General features: G+C 39.0%; 2 protein-coding genes across 6 annotated transcripts in view; one reads left to right on the top strand and one right to left on the bottom strand.

Annotated features, from left to right (window-relative positions):
- The window catches only part of CRBN (cereblon), a 950,388-nt gene that overhangs the window by 348,241 nt on the left and 576,733 nt on the right, over positions 1 to 25,414 (top strand). For all 5 annotated transcript variants that reach the window (XM_029241884.1, XM_029241885.1, XM_029241886.1 and 2 more), the window contains one exon: positions 16,110 to 16,226. The gene's annotated coding sequence lies outside the window, so the exon portion shown is untranslated. The remainder of the gene's footprint in view (positions 1 to 16,109; positions 16,227 to 25,414) is intronic.
- The window catches only part of LRRN1 (leucine rich repeat neuronal 1), a 37,158-nt gene continuing 16,964 nt past the window's right edge, over positions 5,221 to 25,414 (bottom strand). The window contains exon 2 of the mRNA XM_029241882.1: positions 5,221 to 8,439. Within this exon, the coding sequence (XP_029097715.1) occupies positions 6,010 to 8,160 (2,151 nt within the window). The 5' untranslated portion in view covers positions 8,161 to 8,439 and the 3' untranslated portion in view covers positions 5,221 to 6,009. The remainder of the gene's footprint in view (positions 8,440 to 25,414) is intronic.

Raw genomic sequence — 25,414 nt, 5'->3', positions numbered from 1 at the left:
CCTCCTCCCATACACACACACTGGTCCGCTGGAATGATTTACAGGAAAGTTAAGATTAGATTACACTGAGAACCAGAACAAGTCTTTGCTCTGGGTGATGTGGTGTAAAACAGATCAGAGAAATGATTAAAATGTGAGGCAGACCTTAATGGTTACAAAAGAAAAAGACTGAGGCAGAATTTTTCTCCCCACCAAAGCCTGTGGCATTAATCCCAGGTTTATACACCTTTTGTAGGAAGGTCCTTGCAAGATCCTTACAAGGTCATGAAACCTACCCTTTTTCTTGCTGCTCTCAGGGAAGAACTAAATCAATCAAGCAAATGAGATGGCCAGCCCAGTCCTCTGGGTGCCTTTTAGCTACAGAACAGTTTAGTGGTTAGTCTCGGGCCTTAGAGTCTGACAGCCAGGGTTGAAATCTTGGCTTCAAGATTTGACTTCAAATTAGGACTGATGAACTGAGGCTCAGTTTCTCCATGTAAAAAAATGATATACCTATTTCATAGAAATAACCATACTCTGAGTTCCACCCCTACCCAGACTACCCTCCCCCTTTTTTTAAACTGTTTTTTTCTTCTTCAGCTTCGGTGTCTTCCATTTGCTTGCATGTATTTGTGATCACAAATAGTCCCTTACTTTTTCCTCTCTCTGACTTAGTATTATTTCCGTATATTGATCTCAGGTTTGGGTCTTAAATTAGACCCCTGTACTCTGAGTCCTCACTTCTGGGCAGTGCCTCTCTTTGCTCCATTTTTCCTTCTATCTCAAGTGCCAAATTGGCTTTTGGGCTCTGTGTTCTACACTCCTGGTCCAGATTTAGCCTGCAGACCATTTTATAATGGAAAAACAATAAGTTTTATGCATATAGACCTCAAGTTTAAGTTCTGCCTTTTACAAGCTGTGTGATTTCAGGTAAATTGCTTGCATCTCTGAGGCTGAGTATTCATTTTTCTCCTCTCTAATGGAGGGACAATGGTACCTGCCCTGTACCCACTCCCTGGGGGAGGCGGGTCAATTAAAAGGATTAAATGTAAATGATCTATGTGAAGTTCCTAGCAGAGGGCTATGTACACAAAAAATGTTTCTCCCTCCTTTTTCTTTCATAAGTCACCACTGTAAATTTGTTTTTCTTCCCTCCAGGACCACCCTGTCTTGTTTATGTTAGTAAGACAGGCTGCGGTGCAGACTGTCTTACTAATATACCTAATTCCCATTAAAATGCTACGTAATTCAGGGCAGCCCCCCATTAGGAATTCATGACCATTTTGTCAGGGCCCAGGCTGAAATTTACCTTGTCAGTTTAATCTTATGGGAGAGAGGGAGGGAGGCAAGGTGGAAAGGAGAGGACTGCATGGTCTGATCCACTGTGCACCCAGAGCTACTTTCATGAAGTGAGTGAAACTGGTTTTGCTTCATATTAAGTAGAATGTAACTGACAAAATTGGAGTATGTCAGGAGGGCTATCACATTTATTTTAAAAATAAGAAAGACATCCTTTTAATGTGTTACGGCCTCTGGATAGAATTTTTTTCTGGGGAACAGAGGGAACCCTGAATAAAAATATCCCACCAACTCCACAAACTTGGTGATTGTACAAAAGCCATTTGTTTCCAGGTATGTCATATACACCCTTGCAACTGCCCAGTTATATGAATTTCACATTTGCCCCTTTAAGCTTTGGAGCTAAACATTGAGTTTGTTACTAATTTTACATACGCCTTCCATGATTTACTGCTAAGGAAAGAATGAGCTTGGCATTTCCTCCACAAAATCTTTCAGATTTTCTGAGCAGGTAACAGAGAGGAGAGTATAGGAGAACTGAAGTTTAGAATTAAAATTTAGCCTGATGTGAACACAGTTTTGATGGGTAGTTTAGAATTTCCCAGCACATAAATCTTTAAAGGGGAAGAGAGAAGAACATTAAGACATAGAGAAAGTTTTCAGTGTCATCTCCCATGGGTTCTCCTGTATGTACTTACTCTGCTTTCCCCAGGTGCTCTGTGACCTCCAGCCTCTCACCTACTGTAGATACTCCCACCTCCACCTTAGAAGGGTGCTGGATGGATGGAGAGGAAACTGGAAGTGACGGCCCCATCATGATCACCCACTTAAAGAACTGTACGGTGTCACCAAATGATTACTCCTATGGGCCCTGGTTGTCTTTTCTGTAAATTGCGAAGAATAATAGCCAATTTATCAGGACTGTTTTGGAGATTAAATTAAATCCTCAGTTTCTCAGGATCTGTAGTACAGAATAGTAGCCTGAAATATACTAATGGTCAAACAGCTGTGGGAAATGCTATGTAATTAATATTAGTACCATCAAGTCTCTGAGGAGTTCTACAATACAAGAAACCCATTTAGTTCTGTTAACGTGTGCTGGGCAATGCTGAACCAGGAGGTACAAAAATGAGTTCCCTTGCCATCTCCTTATTCTTACCACATACCCTAACTTCCTAACTTGGAGTACAGAGAGAAGGAGCTGGTGCTGGTATCACTGCAAAGGGGGGGGGGGGGGAGGACTGAGAAATCATGCCCACACCAGATTAGATCAAGTCCTGCAGAGATTCTATGCCAAACTCATTCCAGAGCTCTGGATGGATGATGACTCTCAAATTCATCTTTTAAGAAATATTTTTCCTCCAAGTAATCCCTTATGAATAATAATAAAACTCTATTTGCAAGCAGGGTGAGAGTGAAAGAACTGAGGTGAAGAAAGCATTTTCAGTTGTAGTTAGAATGCATCAGAAATAGTTAAAATCCCCTTATCAGTGAATAGAAAGGCAGAAAGCATGGTTTTCCCAGCAAAGTGTTAGGGGTGTGTAATGTTTTTTTCCAGTAATGAAGAAAAGAAAATGCCCTGGAAGATGAATACAGAGAGAGGAAGCAAACACCAAGTAAAGGACTGATTGTGGTGTCCTTGGCAAATAAAGGAATGAATAAATAGAAAAACACATGAGAGAAAATAATGGACTTCAGTATTGTTTGTTTGTGAAAGAATGGAGATGACTCCTTTTTGTCAATCACACAGCCAAATTAGAGAATTTGATAATCAAACATTGCATTTGTTTTTATATTCATGGCATCAGTTCAGTTTCTCATTAATTAAACAGGCAAATTTAGGAATGCCTGTTTTAAGAAGCTGATCCAGAAATAACCTTGTAAAATCAGGTTAGAGATACATTATATGCCCTGAGGGCAGCCCGAAGCAAAAGGGAAAATATGAAATTAGAAAGTGACCTATAATAGTCACTTCATTGGTAAAGGTGACATAACCTCCATTACCAATCAGGACCTAGTATGATGTCTAATTTTACTGGCTGTCGAACTTATCAAATTAAATTAAGTACAAATGAGGCAATAGTTGGCTAGGGAAAAAAGAAGTGCTATGCCATTTTGCTTTCTATCAACCGAAAACCAAACCAAGTAGCACGGACAAGGAAAAAGAAGCTCAAATATTTTATTGGAGGAGGAATAAAAGGGATATTTTTCCCCCCAAAGTGGCCTGGCAAAAGGTAGTTGGCAAAAAAACACGTGGATTTCCTGGTGATTGCTATATATCCAGAATAGAGAAATGGTTGTTTTTTTTGTTTTTTGTTTTCATTTATTCCACTAATATTTGAGTGTTGATTATGTGCCAGGTTCAAATCTATGCTTTATGGGATAAACAATGCCTCCTCCCTGCTCTGGGCTCCCTGCTCTGGGCCTAATGCTTCGGTGTCATTCCCCTTTCACTGTTTTTCTTCGATAGTCCACTACTCTCTGTAGATATCTGAAGACAAGAATCCCCAACAGGAAACCCCCACCCCCACCCCGACCCCTGCCCATGGTTGCATCCAAGGCATCTCTAATTCTCGATGTTTCCCACATGTACTCGGCAATGTAGAAGCTTTCCTGACCCTCTGCTCTGCCCTTGTGCTAAAATATGTCCTGAATAAATGAGAACTTGAGGATATAGTGCATTTTTGGAGCAAGGTCACCAACAGTTGTTGAGAACTGAAAAAGATAAGCTCTGCACAGCAACCTAGAAGGCTGCTAGACCCAGAGCAATAGAGGGAGGGCAGAGTTCTCAATGGGCAGGAGTCTGACGGGGGCAAGTTACAATTCTTCCCTGGGCCTAGGTTTTTCTGCCAACAAATGTAGGCTGTGGACAAAGATGCTCCTAGTTCAGACACTCGTTGTTTTCCTGTGCAGCTTACTTGCTTCAGCATTTGAAGTTCTTTTCTCCACCTTAGAAATGGGAAGGAAGGTGACGATTTTTTTCCTAAGCGATTCATGAAACAAGGAATTTTACCAAGAAAGAAATCCTTCATCCTTCCTTGCCTGCGCTTTCTTTCTCCCTTTTCCTTGCTTTTGCTCAGCTGGCACCTGCTTGCTCTCAGTCCCTTTTTACAATTTCATCGTTCCTGGTGTGATAGCATGTCTGTGGAAGCAGGTGCCATCTAGAGCAGCCTTTTAAAAAAGTTTCTCTTTTTTATCAACCTGCATTTTCAAGTGGGTCCTTTTTCCTCCACCTATACCTTTAAATCTTCCCCCTCCCCCACTTTGTGGAACTGGGATCCTACCTAAATCTAGCTCCTTCTGTTGTAAATTTCACACACATTACCCGTGAAACACTTAATTCTGCAAAACTGTTTCTGTATATTATTTGGATGAAAAATGCCAACCATAGAGAAGTTGTTCTGTTTTCTATTAATCATTTACTTGTCTCAGCAGATATCTCCCCACTGATATGTGGACTAATATGGATCTAGGCGTAATGACAGCTGTTAAAAGAGGAATAACATGTAATACATTTTGGAATATTACATAGCAGCATGATTTAGACTTTGATGGGGAATATGATACTACTAAAAAAAAAATCAAATTTTAACAAGACCCTTACAGAAAAGGAATGTGACATATCCACTGTATATATCTCTTTTACCACGTTTAGCTATACATGGGATACAGTAATATACCTTTTTTCTTCAAATGAACTTTTCCTTCCATTAGGTCTGGTCAGTAATATTTAAAATATAGAAATCCTATTCAGTAAAATATCTTCATTAAAATATTTATTTCTTCCCTTAGAAAAAGAATTCAAAACTTTTTAGGGCCTAGTTTTAAAAAGCAACATGCTATATAGGTAATTTATTTTGGTGGTTGTTTTGGGGAATGTGAAAAATATCACCACTGCAACTAGAAAGAACTATAAATGATACATTATTGCAAGTGTTCTAAAAAAAATCAGAACAAAACTAATTTATTATATAGTTCTGTCTTCATTATACACCACATGTTGGTGAGTTAAACACAACAAAATTATTGTCTTTTAAAAGTGTCTACTAAAGATAAAAAGAATAAGGTAACAATTAACATGTAGTTAGTTACATTAAAAAATCTGATATACATATTTCTATTGCCTGTTAGCTTGTTCTAAGCCTTTTAACTATTACAAAAAAAAAAAAGTCGTTGTTCAAAAGCAAACATTCAATTCAGTTGATACAACATTACAGTACAGTCAACTAACATCATTCAACAAAGGTAACAAGTCTAGCCTTAGCTTCTCCAGTTACAAGTCTGTAGACCAAATTGCTACAAAAAGTTCAATGCTGCTTCACAACTGTGTGTTAGTTTTTTGGAGGACATGGTACTGTCTGCTCATGGCTTCAGAAGAAGGGGTCATGCTACTGGTAAAAGCACAGGGGAACCCCAACCTGTCATTAATCATTTTATTTAGCATTTAGTCAGAACAGCATTATTGAGTTTAGCACAACAAATAAAACAAAATCATAATCATAATGATGAGAATAAAAACCAAACACAAACTGGAAGCCTAGAGACGCTGCCAGCTGTGTCAAACCCTTGCGATACGCTATACTAAAAAAATTTGAAATATCCACCCATCCTCTCCACTCTGCCACAAACTAGCAAAGTCAAAAATACAAAAGTCTTCAACTTGTTACTTTTGCAGAATAAAGCAAAAACGTCTTTGTGCTCCTTACTACCAGAAGCAAAATATCCACTGAGTTACCACATGTAATAGCTTCTGGAGGTGTCAACTTGGGTTGGCTTGGTGTCTGCAGTACCATCTTTGTCTTTCTCGCTGTCACCTTCCCAGAGGTTAATGAGTGGTGGGTACAGCTCATTTAGTGGGATTGAAGAGGTTTTTTGCATATACTTTTTTAATGAATGGTGGTAGTTTTTCCTCTTAAATCTTTTGGCAATGTACACAGCAATGGATGCAAGGCTAATGACGGCAAACATGGACCCCATAACTGCAGCAAGGGCTGTACTGGTTTCTTGATCAGAAATGTCCAGCGCGAAGGCGGCATTTTTGGTTGTGACGTTAACACATGACTTTTGAGTCTGCTGATGAATATTGGACACTGTGAGACACACTTCATAATCTGTGGAAGGCTGCAGGTGTGTTAGGTTGTATTCGTGCACATCTACCGGGACCCTGGCAGTATATGTTATGTGGGGATTGTCAATCTTCATGGTGGCAGATGACCATTTTAAGTTTGACGTCATGACATTGGAATTAACTTTCCAGGACACTAAAATGGAATGAGATTCTGTCTGCTTGACATATATTTTCAGCACCTGGGTACCATCCAGAAGGGTTCCATTAACCTTAATTGTCACCACTCGAGTGTCTGCCCCTTCAACATTCTGGGCAACACAGGTGTATCTTCCTGAGTCTTCAGTTTGTATGTTAGATATTTCCAGTGTACCTTCACTACTTAGTTTGTATTTATCTGAGAGCGTTTCCACAGTTATCTTATCTCCAAGGGGAGTGACCCAGTAAATTTCAGGTTCTGGCTCGGCCATGGCCCGACAGTCTAGGAAAACTGTTGTGCCAGTATCCATGTTTAAATGATTTGGGAATGTGTCATGAGGTATCATTGGGAGGCACTGTTCACCTGAATCCTGAATTAAAACTTCCTTCACCTGCTGCCCTCTATATTCAGGCGGCATGGCACAGAACATGGATAAGGGCTCCATGAAGCGGATGTTTGTCTTGTTGGAATTAATCCAGTGGATAACACAGTCACACCTCAGGGGATTGCTGTGGATACTGATCTCACGCAGATTAGGAAGAGATTCTACTGTCTTCTGGTAAATGGCATTCAAGGCATTGTTGTTCAGCATCAAGCTTTCTAGGGCAGGGACACTTCGAAAAGCCAAGCGGTGGATATAAGATAATTTGGGGTTATTGGTGGCTTCTAACTTTGTGAGTTCAGGCAAGTTATCCAGGGCGTAGCGGTCCACAGAGACAAGTTCCCCCATATTGTTGATTCCCAGTTCTTTTAACCGGAGCATATTTTTGAAGTCCCCTTCCTGGATTTTGTGGATGGGGTTTTTGTTGAGGTCTAAGAATTTCAAATTTGGAACTTTTTGCAGGGCAAGTTGAGGGACTTTGACCAGTTTGTTATCATAAAATGACAGGCTCTCTAGGCTATCCAAGCCCACCAAGGCATTTCCAGGAATATCAGTGAGATACATTCCTGCCAAAACTAAGCTTCTCAAATTTGAGAGGGGTTTGAAGTTCATATCCAGAATTCCAATCACGGGGTTTTCCCCAATCATGAGAATTTCCAGGTTGGGTGTTGAATCAAACCAGCGGCTATCAATCACTTTCAATCTGTTGGAGTTTAGGTGGAGCCTTAAAAGATTTTTTAAGCCTGAAAAAGCATTAGCAGAAATAGTGCTAATCTGGTTATGGTTGATGTAGAGTTCTTGAAGGTTGCTGAGATCTTGCAGACAAAAATCATTCATTTCCGTAATCTGATTTTCCTCCAAATGCAGAGTAGTGAGCTGGGTCAGGTTTGCCAGCCCTACCTCCTTAATATTTGTAAAGTTGTTTTGGGAGAAATCTAGCTCAGTCAGGTTGAAAAGCTGCTGAAGCTCATCCACGGTCTTTGCGATGTTATTGCTCTGTAGGAGAAGCACTTGAGTGTCACTAGAAAGGTTGCTGGGAATCCTTGTTAAGCGGAGATCATTGCAATCAACGGTGGTGGCTTCTCTGTACGTTGACTGCGGGGTAAACCAGGGCCTAATTTCACATACACAAAGTTGTGGACACTCACTATTTTGTAGGGAAGACCCAGTTAATGAAGTCATTAGCAAGCTCAGCACCATTCGGCAAACTGCTAAAGCAAAGCTCATCCTAGCCATGCTGGCTTGCTGAGCAAGCTCGACTCCTGATAATTGTTAAGTGTTAACAAAAGGTGAACACTATATAGCGGTATGAAGGACAGCAAGCAGAAAATGTAAACATTCAAGCAAGGTCTCTGTTGAGATGTGCAGAATTCCAGAGTCTGAAGGGATGGTTTCCTGGAGTTTTTGAAAGGCAGGAAACAGTTTGGAGTCTTTTACCTGTGTCTCTCAATTCCAGGCATGCGCACAGCTCTGTGGCATAAGTTATTTCAGCCAAATCACAGTCTGGAGATGTGCCTGAAAATTAGATTTGGACAAATATTATGTTTATTCCATATACTTTCTAATACATTATAGCTTTTCTTTTGTCTACTAAAAAGGCATAATCACTTATAAATCTAATAACAATGTTCAAAGAAACTAAAGCTTTTAAACTGTAGAATACTTTTCATATATTATTACACTTAGTAAAGTAGTTTTAGTGTTCCTTCACATTTACAATTAAATTGGGACCGCTTGTCTTACTGGGTAAAAACATTAAACACACATTGTACATACACACCCATTCACACACACATACACACACACGCACACACACACACACATAATAGAAACACTTAGAAAAGCCCACAGATGTCATTTCTTTAAAAACAAAGGTGACTTAGAAACTACATATGTTCATGGCTCCAAAAAAATCAAAAGGTAATTCCTCATGAAAGCAAAACATGAAAGCCAGTTTATTAAAGATTCAAAGTTCATTTTTAGTTATTTATATTTTAATTAATAGTTCATTTGTTTTTAGGAATTCTTTCTTTTCCAAATGGTACATTCTGTAGAAATATTCAGCCAAACCTGATCTAGCTTAATTATTCTTATGCAAAAAATTAATCTAACAGAACTACAAAAGAAAAATACCAGTTTTTCTTGTATTCTCATAGCCACATCTGATCTTGACTGAATAAAATTGTAAAAGGACTCTATTCCACCACACTACTCGTCTTCATTAAAAATACAAATACACTTATACATGTATATATATATATATATAATCTCACATGCATTATTTCATCAATCTCATGGGAATGTCATGGCCACTTAATAGTCATGGCTATACAGCATGAATATGTTATTTAACCTTTTAAAGCCTCAGCTCCTTCAACCATCAAATAGGGTTGGTCATAAAAGTATCTCTCTTAAAAAAAAAAAAAAAAGTATCTCTCTTACCGGATTACTGAGAAAATTAAAGGAATCTATGTAAAGCTCTTTGTGTAGTGCCCGGCAGATATTAAATTCTCATAAAGGTTAATTGTATTTATTATCATCTTCTTATATCGCTCATCTATTTAATTTTAGCTATGTAGTGGTTATTGGAGGATAAGTAAAAGAAGGAAAGCTGGAGATATTTGATTTTATTTAGCTATCATCTGTTGACTTTGATAAGGTCTTCTGAGGTCAAATATGTACTGCTCACCTGCTTGTAAACATCATATAGTAGCTAATGCTGCTAGTTTTCTGGATTCCAGTCAGGTGTAAAAAGCCATTATGGATCCAGTGTCTGTCTTGCTTTCCCAAGACTACTCTAGTCACTTGCTAAGATATGGAAAGTAGAGATATATATTTCCTTACACTTGTCTTGTTATAATGCACTTCAGCTTTCAGTACTGAAGGAACTTAAGTGACTAGTGTTTTCTTTATCTTCATAAGATTACTGTAAGGATTCAATAAAATAGAGCATATAATATATTTGAAGCCCTAGTGTTCAACACACAGCAGGCTCTCAATTCATATTTGCTACTATTACTACCTTCATACTTTGCAAAACACAGTTATCCTTGTGATGGACCAAGAAGTATAGTACTACAAACAGTCAGTCCTAAAGTTCTGTATTTGTTATAGTTTAGTAGAAAGAATGAAAAATTCTACATTTTTTGGTTTGTTTTACAAAATACACAAACCAAGTTACCAGCTAACAAGATGGAGTTTTAAAAAACCATCCAGTCCAGATCTGGCAAATCAGAAGTGGGAGAAGGAAGTGTATGTGCTGGATCCTTGCTATTCTCTGTGGGGAGAAACACACTGACATTCTCCTCTCCCCTGATCTGGATAGTTTACCATATATCATGGACATGCAAAACTTTTCAGTATTTAACCCTATCTGATTTTGACTTTTATCAAGAAATTCCATAAAATAAAAACATACCTCAGAGAATAGCATTTTCCAAATATTATTAACTCCACAAGTTTATTCCACTCTTTTGTTTCCATATAGAGTAATCCTAAAACAGGGACAGTAGTCACAATAAATGTTCAGTTAAGAACATTTCTGCCACAGGTTATTCCTTAATTGTAATTCAAAATAGAAAACTAGGAGAATAAAATCTACCTTTCGTAACTGAGATGGAATTTCAACTAATTTTTCTGTTTTGACTGAATTGAAGAAAACAGCAGGAAGTAAAATATGTATTAATAAGTCATGTGAGACTCCTAAAGCAATCTGTTACCATGAAAAAATACCTTTTATGGGGCTATACTTTGAATATTGTCATGAGTGATGCCTCCATTTTAGTTTAAGTTATATGACTTGAGGTTATTATATTGAAATATTCAAAATTCTCTTTGACACACATACACAACTCTTTAAACAAACAAACAAACGTCACAAGCTCAGAATGTCAGCTGTCATATCAAACACAGAGGGAAGACATTTTCCTTTCTCAAACCTGCATTTGGCTCCTTTGGGAGTAGAGAATGAAACTTCCTTAACACAAAAGGAGGTGTTTAAGATGTTTCTATTTGTATAACATTGTAAATTCTCTTAAGCATTTTTTCCCAGACTTACTTTTGAACATGAAATTATATATAGAACAAAGCTTCAGAGCCCCTATACCATTTTATACGTTTAAAACTTAGGTTATATCTCAGGACCTATTCACTAACAGTGTTTAAAAGTAAATCCATTATCGCAACAAGAGAAGAAAACTACAGACCAATACCTGATGAATATTGATGCAAAATTCCTGAACAAAATACTAGCAAACTGAATTCAATGACACTTTGAAATGATTATACACCACAACTAAGTTGGATTCATACCTCGAATGTAAAGATGATTCAATATATGAAAATCAACCATTGTTAAGACACCATATTAACAGAACGAATGACAAAACCCACATGATCATCTCAGTTGATGCAGAAAAAGCATTTGACAAAATTCAGGACCCTTTCATGATAAAAACACTCAACAACCTAAGAATAAAAGAAAACTGCCTCAACATAATAAAAGCCCTATATGAAAAGCCCACAGTCAAAATCAGACTCAGTGGTGAAAGAGTGTAAGTTTTTCCTCTAAAATCAGGAACAATGCAAGGATTGCTACTCTAGCCTCTCCTATTTAACTTAATGTTACAACTCCTAGCCAGAGCAGTTAGATAAGGGACCAAACTGGAAAGGAAGATGTAAAACTGTCCCTGTTTGCAGATGATATGATCTTGTATGTAGAAAGCCCTAAAGATGCCACGCAAAAAAACTCCAAACTGTTAAAACTAATGAACGATTTAAGGAAAGTTTGAGAACACAAGATCAATTGTGTTTCAGTACATTAACAATGAACCATCTAAAAATGAAATTAAGGAAAGAATCCCACCTACAATAGCATGAAGAAGGATAAAACACCTAGGAATAAATTCAACCAAGGAGGTGAAAGACCTGTACACTGAAAGCTACAAATCATTGCTAAAAGAAATAAAAGAAGATACAAATAAATGGAAAGACATTCCATGTTCATGGATTAGAAGACTTAATATTGTTAAAATGTCTATCTACCCCAAATAATCTACAGATTCAATTCAATCCCTATCAAAATCTCAATGGCAATATTTGCAGAAATAGAAAAAAATCTTAAAATGCATATAGAATCTCAAGGAACCCTGAATAACCAAAACAGTCTTGAAAACAAAGAACACAGATGGAGGCCTCACACTTCCTGATTTCAAAACATACTACAAGTGGGACTTCCCTGGTGGTCCAGTGGTTGAGACTTCGCCTTCCAATGCAGTGGGTATGGGTTTGATGCCTGGTGGGGGAGCTAAGATCCCATGTGCCTCATGGCCAAAAAAACCAAAACATGGGACAGAAACAATATTATAACAAATTCAATAAAGACTTTAAAAATGGTCCACGTCAAAAAAAATCTTTAAAAAAACCCCAGAAAACATACTACAAGTAATAATAACCAGAGATAGACATATAGACCAATGGAACAGAGAGCCCAGAAATAAACTCTTCCGTATATGATTAGATGATCTTTGACAAGTGTGCCAAGACTACACAATGAGGAAAGGATAGTCTGTTCAACAAATGGTGTTAGCTATCCACTGCAAAAGAATGAAGTTGGGCCCCAAGAGGATAGCTACTGTCAAAATAACAGAAAATAACAAACTTTTGGTGAGGATGTGAAGAAATTAAAACTCTTGTGCACTACTGGTTGGAATGTAAAATGGTGCAGCCATTATGGAAAACTGTATGGAGGGTTCCTCAAAAAATTAGAAACAGAATTACCATATGATCCAACAATCCCACTTCTGGGTATGTATTCAAAAGAATTCAAAGCAGGATCTCAAAGGAATATGTGCACACCAATGAAAATTGCAGTATCATTCACAATGGCAAGAGGTGGAAGCAACCCAGATGTCCACTGATGGGTGAATGGAAAAAGAAAACATGGCATATATATAAAGTGGGATATTATGCAGCTTTAAAAAAGAAGGAAACCCTGTCATATCTACAATATGGATGAACCCTGAGGACATTACACTAGATGAAATAAGCCGGTCACAAAAAGACAAAATACTGTATGATTCCACTCATATGAATTATTTTAAATAGTCAAAATCATAGAAAGAGGAAGTAGAGAGGTGGTTGCTAAGGATTGTAGGGAGAGAAAAGAGAGGATTAGATTTTAATGGGTAGAGTATCAGTTTTGCAAGATGAAAAAGTTTGAGAGATCTGTTGTACAACAATGTGAATATATTTTAACACTACTTAACTATACACTTAAAAATGGAAGATGGTAGATTTAATGTTAGGGCTTTTCATTATAATGAAGTAAATTAATTATAATACAGGCCAACTTTTATCACCCACATACAAATTAAGATCTTAAATTCTGCAACAAATAAAAAATGGCTGGCACAGACCTTTTTAAAAGTAAAATTGCTTTGTTCTAGGGCTGACTGAACTAAGTTGGTCAAATGTGAGAAGAAAACGTCTTCCACAAACAATTCTGGCAGTTTAAAGGAACAATCCCTTAAATAACAAACCGTGGCTTTAAAGGCCCAGAATTGGCAAGGGATGCCTTTCAAAGAGGCCCACAAACAACTATATAATTAAATTTGATGCTTCTTTTTCTAACAATATATGTTTGGAACACTCTGCTCTGAATATAAAATTCCATAGGAAATGGACTGCATGGTCATCACCATCCGTGAAGTTGGCACTGACCCCCATTTCTCCCATAGAATCATGTCAGATGGGATGTTAGTTTAACAAAATCACAATAGTTGATAGGAATTTGGGCTAGGATCCTCATTCATTAAGTTCTTAGGGAATTGAGCGAAAGAAATAAGCAATCACAGTAACATGACGGTTATGTGAATTCTAGGTATACTAAATCCAAATAGCGCTCAACTTATAGAAAGAACTCTTTCCTGGGGGAATCAAGCATCTGGACTCAGAGTCCAACTTCTTCACTTACTCACTAGAAGTGTTACCTTGTATGAGCTACATACATTCATTGTGTCTCAGTTTCTATGGCTTAAATTAAGGCTAATTATACATACTTCATATATGAAAACTATGAACACTAAATAAAATACTCTATGTGAAAGTATTCAGCCCAGAATCTGGGGAAGAGTCCAGCACAGACTGAGACCTCAAATCCTTGTCTGAATTTCTGGAACCTCATCAAGTTTGCCATTAAATTTCATTCTCACCCTGCAGGGCTTTTGGGAGGTAATGAATAGGCAAATCTCTTTAAGACTCTTGGGCATAACAGGTACTTTTTTAAAATTTATATATTTTTTTATTTAAAAAAGTAATTATTTTTTCTAATTATTTCTAAACTATTATCGTTTACCATTTCCATTATATTTTCAATCAGTATTATTGGAATTAATAGTGTTAGAAATTCAGAGACCAAATATTACACTTGGGCTAAATTAAAACCTGATGCAGGCAAGCATATTATGAAACACAAACTCCCCACATGGAAACTAACATCATCTCAGAGACATTATTAGTCACAGCAATGAGGAACTAAAAGTTTGATCTCCTAAAATATGAAGAAAATGCCTTCATAGGACATGTGCTTTTATGCAAAATTTCTTTGGTGGCCAAATTCATGTACATATGTACACCATGTACATAATGTTCAGAAAAATCAGTCTTTTAGCTCTGTCAGTCCCCAAAAATCCAGGGCTAATGCCACATTCAGATTTGCATGTCTTCTTTTGGGAATGGCTTGAATAATGGAGAAATGGGATTTTTGTTCCAGTAAGCTTTCCTCTGGTTATAAACAATGATTGTCTCAATACACATTCTCCCTGTAGCCACCCTCCTGATGTGGGTGGGGGCTTGCATGGGGGGCTAAGGTACAGCCAGACTTCACTTGATGGATTGACCCCGCATAGGGAATCCCCCCAGGTCTGAAGGCCACCTTGACTTCTACTGCAGGTACAAGTGGCTGATTGTTAGACTCACAAGGTTGTTAAGCTTTTTGAAACAGGTATTTAGCATAGAGTTAAGAGTGTGGCTTCTGGAGAGACATACCTGGTTTCAAATTCAGCTCTGTGAACTTGGGCAAGTTATTGAAGCTTTCTATTTACCTTTTTTTAGAAAATGGATATAATAAAACCTTCTTTGCCAAGGGTGGTTAAGAGAAGTAGAATGAGATGTTAAACACAGAGCTTTTGGTCAAGGGCCTGGCACATAGCAAGCACTCAACAGATGTTAGCTATTATTGTTTACAGTTTTGATGTCTCATATTGAATCTGAGTCTCTTTATGGGCACTGAGGATGACAGAGTAGTGGAAATCAGTAGAGGGTGCCCTTTGTGGTATTAGCAACTGCAAGTCCTGAAAAGGGCCTGGCCAGAGACCTTCTAACAATGTAGATGACTAGTGTAGGTAGAGCCAGAGAGAGAGAGAGAGAGATTACAGAGATTTCTTTATGGATGGTATATTTTATTTTCCTTGAGCAGGAAAGAAGGTCTTGCAAATGCATTCTGAATGCTGAATCTGCATGGACTTTTTTTTTTTTTTTTTTTTTTGCGGTATGCGGGCCTCTCACTGTTGTGGCCTCTCCCGTGGTAGAGCACAGGCTCCGGACGCGCAGGCTCAGCGGCCATGGCTCACGGGCCCAGCCGCTCCGCGGCATGTGGGATCTTCCCGGACCGGGGCACGAACCCGTGTCCCCTGCATCGGCAGGCGGACTCTCAACCACTGCGCCACCAGGGAAGCCCGCATGGACTATTTTTAAAGACACTAGTTTCTTGGACTTTTGTTTGGCCCCTGACCCTTTCTTTTAGATTTTTTTCTCCATTTTCCAAAATTAAGTTCCTTGTTCACACATTATCCAAAGTGAAGCACCCTGTAGTGTGTGTTAGTGATCACAGATGGAGGGTCCGTATGGGAGGAGGAGCTATAGTCATCTCCATAATGCATGAAGAAAACAGTGAAGTGCGTCCCCTCGCAAGGACATAGTGGAGCTTGCTGAGGCTCTTTTGCATAAGGAGCTGTTCCTGAGAGCCCACATAATTCATCAGCAAACAGTGCAGCAGTGTGTGAGTGGGCCGAGCAGCAGGACGAGGACGCCAGGGAAAGGATTCTTACTTTTGGCTTCACCACAAACTTTCTAGGTGACCGTGAGCAAGTCCAGTGACTTCGTGTCCTATTTTATTTGTCTTACAGTAAGTGGGTTGAGAGGAGAGACAGTCACAGCTTCCTAGACCAACATGAACCTCGGGAAGTCATCTTAGCCCATTCTCCCATGTCATGAAAACTATACTTCGGACCATTTTCAGAGAGGTAATCCTTCCTCCTGCCTTCCCTTCTTCCTCTTACCTCCTTCTCTTCTTTTCCCCCTTTCTTTCCTTTGTTTCCCTTTTTTGGTTCTTAAATTGTTGTAGAGGCGTGGTGTTTGATCTCGAACTGCAGTGCCTTCAGGGGCCAGGTAGGTCAAGTCAGTCGAGTAGAACACAGAAGGAAGTAGTGGCTGTGTAAAAAGCTGGAGAGTGCATGCACTCCAAGAGGCATCCATGGATGTTTATAACTGTACAAGCTGAAAAAAAAAAAATCTACTTTTTGAGGCTTTTTATGGCATGTGGCCAGTCTGACACGTCTGAATTATTTAAATATCACCATAAATAACCATTATCACCAATAACGCTGAGCTAATGGGAGGATCTGATAATTAGATATCAATTTTCAAATATTATTGGCAAATACTCCATATGTGAAAACCTATAATTAGAAACAGTATATTACGGTGTGACTCTTTGCTCTGAAGAAAACCTGTTTAGTGCTTTTTAAAAAACCATTACATTTACAAAAATTCATCTTACACTTCTTTTCTTTTGGAAGACCTACTTTTAAAGGCAGGCAGAACCTTAGAGATACCCTAGGTGATCCAGGATGACCCAGTTAATTGGCAGAGGAACAAAATAAAACACAAATGTCTTGATCCCCGATTCAGCATTTCCTGCTCTGACCATTTTAAAATTCTGTGTTGGTTTTTCTGGTTCCCAGAGAAAAATTTGGTTGTCCTTTCCCTAATTTCATTTTCTTCTTGTATTTGTTATTCTTAATTAACAAAGACTCAAAAATTCTCTGGCACACTTAGGCGGTACAAATGCACTAGTGTGTAAAGCAGAGGATGGACACAAGTGATCCTTTGATTCCCCCTCATTTTCCTTCCTCTTTTGGGCTAGGGCAAATCCATCACGCCGCAGGTGCAGCATCAGCCAACACCTCTGGGAAAAGCTCAAAGGCGCAGCTGGTCTCCAAGCTGAGGGTATAAGCTGGAGCCACAATTCATTAGGCTCCTGAGAGGAACGGGGCATGGCAGCACATTAGCCATTGTAGGAGGGTTGGCCAGGAATGGTAAACAGGGCAGGCTAGGACTGCATGAACTGAAGAAGTACAAAAGAAAATTTTTAAAAAGCAAAAGAAAAACGAAAGCCAAAAGCCCAGAGCCACCTGGCATGAATCCAAATCGAAGTAGCTGGCTTGTGGAAGAGCCCTGGGGAAGAACATCTACTTCAGATTCTGATTTGGCTTCAACTGATCAAAGGCTAGCAGGCTAGCCTCCCTTTGAAATGAGGAACACAAACTGTGAAAGTTGGATAAGGCCTTAGAGATCACCTGGCACATCTAAAAAAACCTCTCATTTCACAGAGGACACCTCAGAGAGGTGAGATCACATATTTGGAGGCCAAGCTGGACTGCATTCCTACTCTCCAAAAACAGGGTCCTTTACAGAACCCTACACTGCTTCACTTAGTCTGGGATTAGTTGAAATTCATATGCTGGCAGGGTCTAAATGGGCAGGGTCCAAAACTCTCTGAAGGACGTTGGCCTCTAGCACATCATTAATCGGTTACCATTTATTAGACGCATAGGAAAACATTCAATTTAGGAAGAGTGCTGTGGCTTGTTTAGTAACCTCTGTCTTGACCTTTGCTTAGGTAGATCAGAGATAGGGTGGACAGCTCAATCAATCATGCTGATGGCCAACTTATTACAAAAAATTAAGTCAGGTCATCTAAACAATGTTCATTGATTTTTTAAAACATGGCAGTGAATTGATTATAATGGTTGATTTGTTCTATAACTTTAATTTGTAAAATGCATAAATTGAACTTCCTTTAATTTGATGGATTGTGTGTTGCAAACTCTATAAGGGCGTAGATATTCAAATGTGAGAAGTGTAAAGTGGATTTGAAACATGAGTAGGAGTTGGAAAGTGAGCATTAAAGACAGGAGACGCCTCATGAATAATAATAATATGAATTAGCTAACTTTATTAATAGACTTACTTTAATAGAAGACTTACTATGTACTAACCACTATAGTGAGTGACTTACATGTATATGGTATAAAGTGTGATCGTCCCTATTTTTCAAAGAGAGGTCAAGTCGCTTGTCCAAGATCTCAAATAAGACTGAGTCAAGGATATAAGGCTCATGCCCTAACACTGTCTAGTTCTGAATCTTATCTGGTTTGGAGGTAGTTCAAAACTCAGAGTGGTGCAGAGATTGGAGTATTAGATGAAGAGTTAGGTGACCCGAGTCCTTAGCTCTGGTTTTTCCTCCGACTCAGATCATGCTGGCCATCTTTCCTGCCTGTAAGTGGTGAGGTTGGGCAAGTCTAGATGATGTCATAGGACTCTTTTTCTGAGTTTCAACTCTTAATAGCACCCATGTAAGCAGCACTTCTTACACCTGCGAAAAACACTTGATCCTGGCTTTTTAAGAGAAACTGTGTTTAGCAATTTTTTAAAAAAAGAAATGGTCTAAAGAGGCAGACAGAGCTAGGGCCATACCCTGGAACTACGTATGTCACCTTGGACAGATTAGTCTAACTCTCTGGGCCTTGGTTTCCTCACCTGTTGGAAGGGGATCAACATTTATCTGCCTCACATGGGTGTTGTGAAGATTAAATGAGACAGCATGTCTTGAGCAGTGTCTGGTACATAGTAGAATCTCAATAATCATACATTTCCTTTGGAGTTCTCAACTTAAGAAAATTAGAGTCAGGTGCTGAAAACCGACTTAATATCTACTCTTCCAACAAGGAAATTAATACATTTCCTGAAAATTATCTGGAACAGCTTTTCTTTTCTTTTCCTCTTTTGCTTCTCTCTCTCTCTCCCTCTTCCTCTCCCTCTCCCTCCCTCTCTCTCTCTCTCTCTCTCTCTCTCTCTCTCTCTCACTCACTCTCGCTCTCAAGCCCAACCCTTATTTAGTGCTTTATTTTTCCCTCATAACATCCTTAGGAGGTAGGAACTATGATTGTCCCTTTTCACACTGAAGAAACCAAGGCATAGAGATATTAAGTAACCTGCTCAAGACATACAGCTAGAAAGTGATGGAGAAGGACTTAAACTAAGACAGCCTGGCTCCAAAGCACATGCCCTAAACACCACCTCCCACATGTCACATGATCATCCCAAAGAACCCTTGCTTTTGAATCAGAGGAGTGGGACTGTCCATGAAGTATCAAAAGTATAGACTGGCTGGCTGGGAATATTTATAGCTCTTAAAGGCAATACAGATTCCTCCCAAATGACTGGAGCTCAAGAGATCAGAGTGAAGATCTAGGGATGGATCATCTCTATGCCAAAAATCTTGTGTACCACTGAGACATCTTCTATGCCTCAGTTAAGGACAGAACAGATTCCTAGAATATTAGAAAGATTTTAGAACACAGGCACAAGAGTAGTTCTGCAGTTTGGTTGCAATGAATCTTTACAGAAGAATCTGGTAGGTACCAAGATTTTTTTTTTAATTAATTTATTTTTTAAATTTTATTTATTTATTTATTTATTTTTGGCTGCGTTGGGTCTTTGTTGCTGTGTGCGGGCTTTTCTCTGGTTGCGGCAAGTGGGGGCTACTCTTCACTGCGGTGCACGGGCTTCTCATTGTGGTGGCTTCTCTTGTTGCGGAGCATGGGCTCTAGGCGCAGGGGCTTCAGCAGTTGTGGCACGTGGGCTCAGTAGTTGTGGCTTGCAGGCTCTAGAGCGCAGGCTCAGTAGTTGTGGAGCACGGGCTTAGTTGTTCTGTGGCATGTCGGATCTTCCTGGACCAGGGCTCGAACCCATGTCCCCTGCATTGGCAGGCGGATTCTTAACGACTACACCACCAGGGAAGCCCAGTACCACGACTTTTATTTTGTTTTATTTTAACATGACATACAGGTATATAAGCAGGTGTCCTTCTCCCTCAGACCAAACAATGGGCAGGACTCAGAAAAGGCTCAACCTGCAAACTCCCCAATTATCACATTACCGCCTTCAAAGTTCAATTCTCCCTTTTCCCCAGCTCATTTCCAAAATGCATTTTCAAAGGCAACGTCATTTTTGGAATTAAGACTATGTCACGCATTTATTTTAATGAGACAATGCTAATTAAATCTTTACATGCTGGTTACTTAGGGTTTCAATTTTGCAGTTTAATGGTAAAACCCTTTAAGGAATTCTCCTTTGCAAGCACTGTGCTAAAAAGGTGCATACACCTCTCTACCTTTAGAGAGGTTGAATGACAACCCAAGCATTTCCATTTCCAAATGAGTTAAATCCTTCGCCAAACGAAGAAACAAAAAATAAAGCAAGGGATGGGCATTTACCAAAACCAAAAATAAAGCAAGGGATGGGCATTTACCAACACATTTATGTATCGATCTTAAATACTCTGGCTGCAAAGATGTAAACAAAAAGCAAAGGGAGTTAAATTGTTAGCCGAAGAAAGATAGGAAGCATCTCTTCCAAATAATGAGGTATTTTCTAGCCTTGTAGACACTTCCCATTTTTACATCTAATGTTTGTTGTGGAGTCGTTTTGGCTGAGTAGTAGCCATAATAATAGCAGTCAGTACTTGCTAACAGCAGTTAGCTCTCACAATGCCACGGGCACTGCACTAAGCACTTTACATAAATTATTGCATTTAATGCTCACAACCCTATGAGGTAGGAAACATTAATTTTTCTATTTTTATGGATGATGAAATGGAGACTCAGAAAAATGAAATAAGCTGGCCAAGGTCTTGGAGCCAGTAGAGTGGTGGAGAGTCTGTGAATCCAGGCACCTGAGGCCAGAGGCCAAATGATGCTCCTCTTCTATCCCAGTCTGTCTGGGCAGGGGGAGTCCTTGCCAAGATTTTAATCTGCCAGGACTAAATTGAGTTTCATGCGGTGGAGACCCTGTTTCCATCTTGTTCACAATGACACTGCCCTGGCATCTACATAGTGGGCACTCAATAAATAAAATAATTGAATCAATTAAAATGTGCTTTCCAGGTGCCTAAATATGACAATGATATTAAGCTTGCAAATGTTCAGTCCTATTGGGTCTCTTCTACATTTGGGCTGATATAAACCCTGTGCTTTTAAATGTCACACTTTTATTTAAAATAAAGAAGAAGAAGAAGAAAAAGCTTGCAGTTTAGCACATATCTGCTCCCCATCCATCCTCATGCTTGTGATTTATGAAAATCCTGCTCTCTGATTTTTTTTCCAGATTCTGATGAAATCAGGATTCAGACTAAATGCAAAAGAGATCTAATAAACTGATGCCTACTTTAATTAGATTCATTAAATCAAACAAATACTCATTGGGTGTTTACTGTGTCACAGGGCCAGAAAGACCAGACCCTGCCCTTAAAGAATTTATAATCCTGTGGAGAGAGAAGAAGACAAATACACAAGTGACTCTGTGAAATAAGATACATGTCAAAAGGAAGGAAGGAGTGAGTAGATATGTGGATCCTTGGGAAGGAGAGATCAGAGTTGCCAGCATGTGACAGCTCCATCAGCGCTCTCCAGACCAACCCTCTGATGACAGAAGTGTTCTGTACTGGCACTTCCCAACAGGGGATTGAGTAAACTACTGAGTACTGGAAATGTAGCCGGTATGAATGAGAAATGGAATTTAAAATTTTTATTTCAACTACATGTAAACAGCCAGATGTGGCCAGCAGCTACCACATTGGGCAGCAGAGCCCTAGATCTACAAACTTAGCTGTTTATTACCCAGGGATCTTTTTAAGAATGCAGATTCTCATTCCTTATGGAGATTTTGATGAGGTTGGTCTGGGATAGGGTTTGGGTGTATAAAGCTCCACATGGGGCTCTAAAGCAGACCAAGTTTAATACTCCAGCCTCAGGCTATCCTAGCTGGGCTCTGCCCTATCACCACTCACAGGCTCAGAGGGTCTGGCAGCCACGATGGCCTGGGCCTGATAAAGGCAAAGATGTCGCTTGACTTGGCTTTGCTCTAAGCCACTCTGTTTCCTTCCTCTACCTACTCAACCAGATGTTTTTAGAGGTGACCCAAACTCTAAGCTAATATATAACTGAGGTCCAAGGTTGTGTTTTATTCCTCTTGGTAGGCACTGTGCCACAGTGCCTGGCCTATGAGTGGTACATAAATGTTGGCTGAAACAACCAAGATTATGTCACAAAACACATTTTCAACAGTCTTCCACTCATGGGGCCTGCCAGCCCAGAGAACAAAGTCCACCTGAAACAGGTGTATGGATGATGGTGTGCAAAAGGCAAACACAGGAAAGCCAATGCACTCTTTAAAAGATTCATAATTTGACTCCAGAAGGAAAGTCATAAAGAAAGAATTCTTTTGTCCAGATCTCAGGATAAGGCAAAGAAGTCTGGACTCCTGCCTTCAAACCAAGTATCAGAGTGCACCATTGTTCTCCTTACCTTCTTTGAAAATAGTTGTCAGAAACCATCCTGCATAAAAACTAACCTAAACAAAAAATGTCTGTCCCTGTAGCAAATGCCATGATTCTTTGTCTATTTCCTAAAGACAAGGCTGAGTGTAGGAAACTTTTTAGAAATTACGAATTTTTGATGGTGTTTGCTACACAGTGCCTGGTAGAGTGCTGAGCGTTTAGGGGGCACTAAGAATCCGTTGTGGAATGAATAGGCCTTTAGGTGCTAATGCCCCTGTTTTGTTTTAAGCATTTTAGTTGGCTCCCATCAAAAACATTTGTCATTTTGGGATCATACCCTTGGGCAAGATAATAGTAGAAGACATGAGATAAAAGTAATGCTAAAAACCAGCAAGGCAAATTCATATTATGGTAGGAAAGATGGAAATCGTTTTTGAGAACTCAGGAAATGATCTCTATATTTCCTGCTAGAAGAAAGGGGAAAACATGCCAACTGATAAGGCAGCTCTTGAGAAGATGAGAGTAAACTCAGGATTTGGAGCCAACAGACTCCAGCTCTGCATGCATGAGAGTCACTTTTCTAGACTCCAGGTCCTCCTTTGAGAGCACTGTGAGCATCCTTTCTTCATGGGGTCGTTTAAAAGGCTCAAATAAATTGTACTCCCTCAAAAAGATATGTTGAAGTCCTAACCCCTGGGACCTCAGAGAGTGACCTTTTTTGGAAATAGGGTTGTTGCAGATGTAATTAGTTAAGATGGGGTCATACTGGCGCAGGGTGGGCCCCTAATCCAATATAACTGGTGTCCTTATAAGAGGGAAGATGATGTGAATACAGGGACACACAGGGAGAATGCCCTGTGTCAATGAAGGCAGAGACTGGAGTTATTACAGCTACACCAGTACACAAGGAACACCAGTTTGCCAGCAAACCCCCAGATGCTAGGAAGGGGCAAGGAAGGGACCCTCTGCAGGTTTCAGAGGAAGCATGACCCTGCTGATATCCTGATACCTTGATTTCAGACTTCTAGCCACCCAAACTGTGAAGCAATAAATTTCTGTTGTTTACGTCACCCAGTTTTTGGTACTTTATTATGGCAGTCCTGAAAATAATACAGTGCTATATGTGTATTAACTACTTTCCTAATTATTTTTACATGAATGCTTATTTTATTTAATATTTAAGGTGCTCACTCTGCTCACCACCTTTCTCCCCGCTGCATACCTACAACACATACACTGATTATGAAAAGAGGTTGTTTTCTACCATTGCCTATACATCCTGTGGATAGGGAGATACCCATTCTTAATTTTAAATGTCGTGGTAAACTCGACGATCTTTAGAGCTTCTTCTCTAGGACTTAGCAAGCAAGACTAATACTTACTCATAAGCTATTTCAGCTCTGTGCCAAAATCATTTTTCCTCCACTGTTTTGAAAGTCATGTGCCAGTTACAGTTTGCAGACTTCTTGAACCTACAGTCTTTCAAATCCCTTTTAAACCTCAGATTCTAAGACAGGCAAAGGAAGCTGGACCAGGAAAAAAATTTTTCTTTCTGTTTACATTACTTGCAGGATCAAGAAATTTTTTTTCTTTCTTTCTTTGTAAGAAATGAGCTATTTTTGCATAACTGGAATCATAAGGTAGCAATTTAACATTATTGAATTGAGAAACCGACAGAAGGCTAAACAGAACAAAACATGAACCAACAACTGGGCTATTTTTATTGCTCCTTTTTAGTACCAGCAAGTGCAGTGATATAAAATCTACCATGAAATTAATTAATTTTAGTCTTTTTACAAATTATTTTAACTCTCCTCCCATAATATGTCTATATAAAATAATCGCTCTGTAATTACCGACATGATTAAATGTTAAATAAATGCGAGATCTTTAGTTGGGCAGCCTTAACATGCCTAGAAGGCTAAGTTTCACTACTTCTTTTTAAGAACTTCACAGTATATTGCTTAGTATTTTCACTGCACCCATGGATTTCACCATGCCATGTTAATAAATGTTCCATAAGGAGCTAGTTGCTACAATGGCTCTTGATTATACATTCAAAACTACATAGACCAATGAAAAAAATAAACTCATCATGGTTGGTACTGAAAGTGCCAATATGTAGGCTGCTAATACAAACGCTGTAGATTCTTGGATGCCAACTAAGTCAAGCAACTCCATTAGATTGTATTAGATTTTCTTTTGCTCCCAGACTGAACGAGAGTTCAGTTTGTAATAGTGAAAATAACTTCTCATCTAAAAAATGGCAAACATTTTTACATCCATTTCAGAATATTTATTGCGTTTTTCTTTGCTCAAAGAGAGTTCTGTACTATCTTTTGTTATATTTTTTTATATCCAGTAGTAATCTTTATTACCTAACTGACATTTTCACAAAATTTTTATTGAAAAAAATGAAAGCATCCAGTGTCCTTCAGAGGGGAGCCTATACTTTTAGATCTCATCTAGCGATATTTCTCTAAAGAATCTGACTGCTTAGAATTTGCCAAATAGGAGACTAAGTGCTGTTTAAATCTCAGACTGAGAAAATGTCAAGAAGATATCCCTTCCACATTGAAATGCTCCTTTAAAGTTTGGAGACCGACATATAGAAGTATACATATCTTTAGTGTAAAAAGTTCCTGCTACTCAAGGTTAAAGACTGCAGTGTTTCAGGGAGTGACAGTATTTGCCCTTCAGTTTGATAGACCTTAAGCACATTGTATTTCTACAGAATGCCATCTTTTTTAAAGAAGCAAAATAAAGCCATCTGTCCCTGAACTCTTAAAATAAACTTGGTTTCAGTTCTTT

The sequence above is a fragment of the Monodon monoceros genome, unplaced genomic scaffold (assembly GCF_005190385.1).
Source record: "Monodon monoceros isolate NGI ecotype Baffin Bay Population unplaced genomic scaffold, NGI_Narwhal_1 Super_Scaffold_3, whole genome shotgun sequence".
In the NCBI taxonomy this organism is placed as follows: Eukaryota; Metazoa; Chordata; class Mammalia; order Artiodactyla; family Monodontidae; genus Monodon; species Monodon monoceros.
Note: the sequence above shows the minus strand (reverse complement) of the source record. Positions and strands in the feature narration are given on the sequence as shown.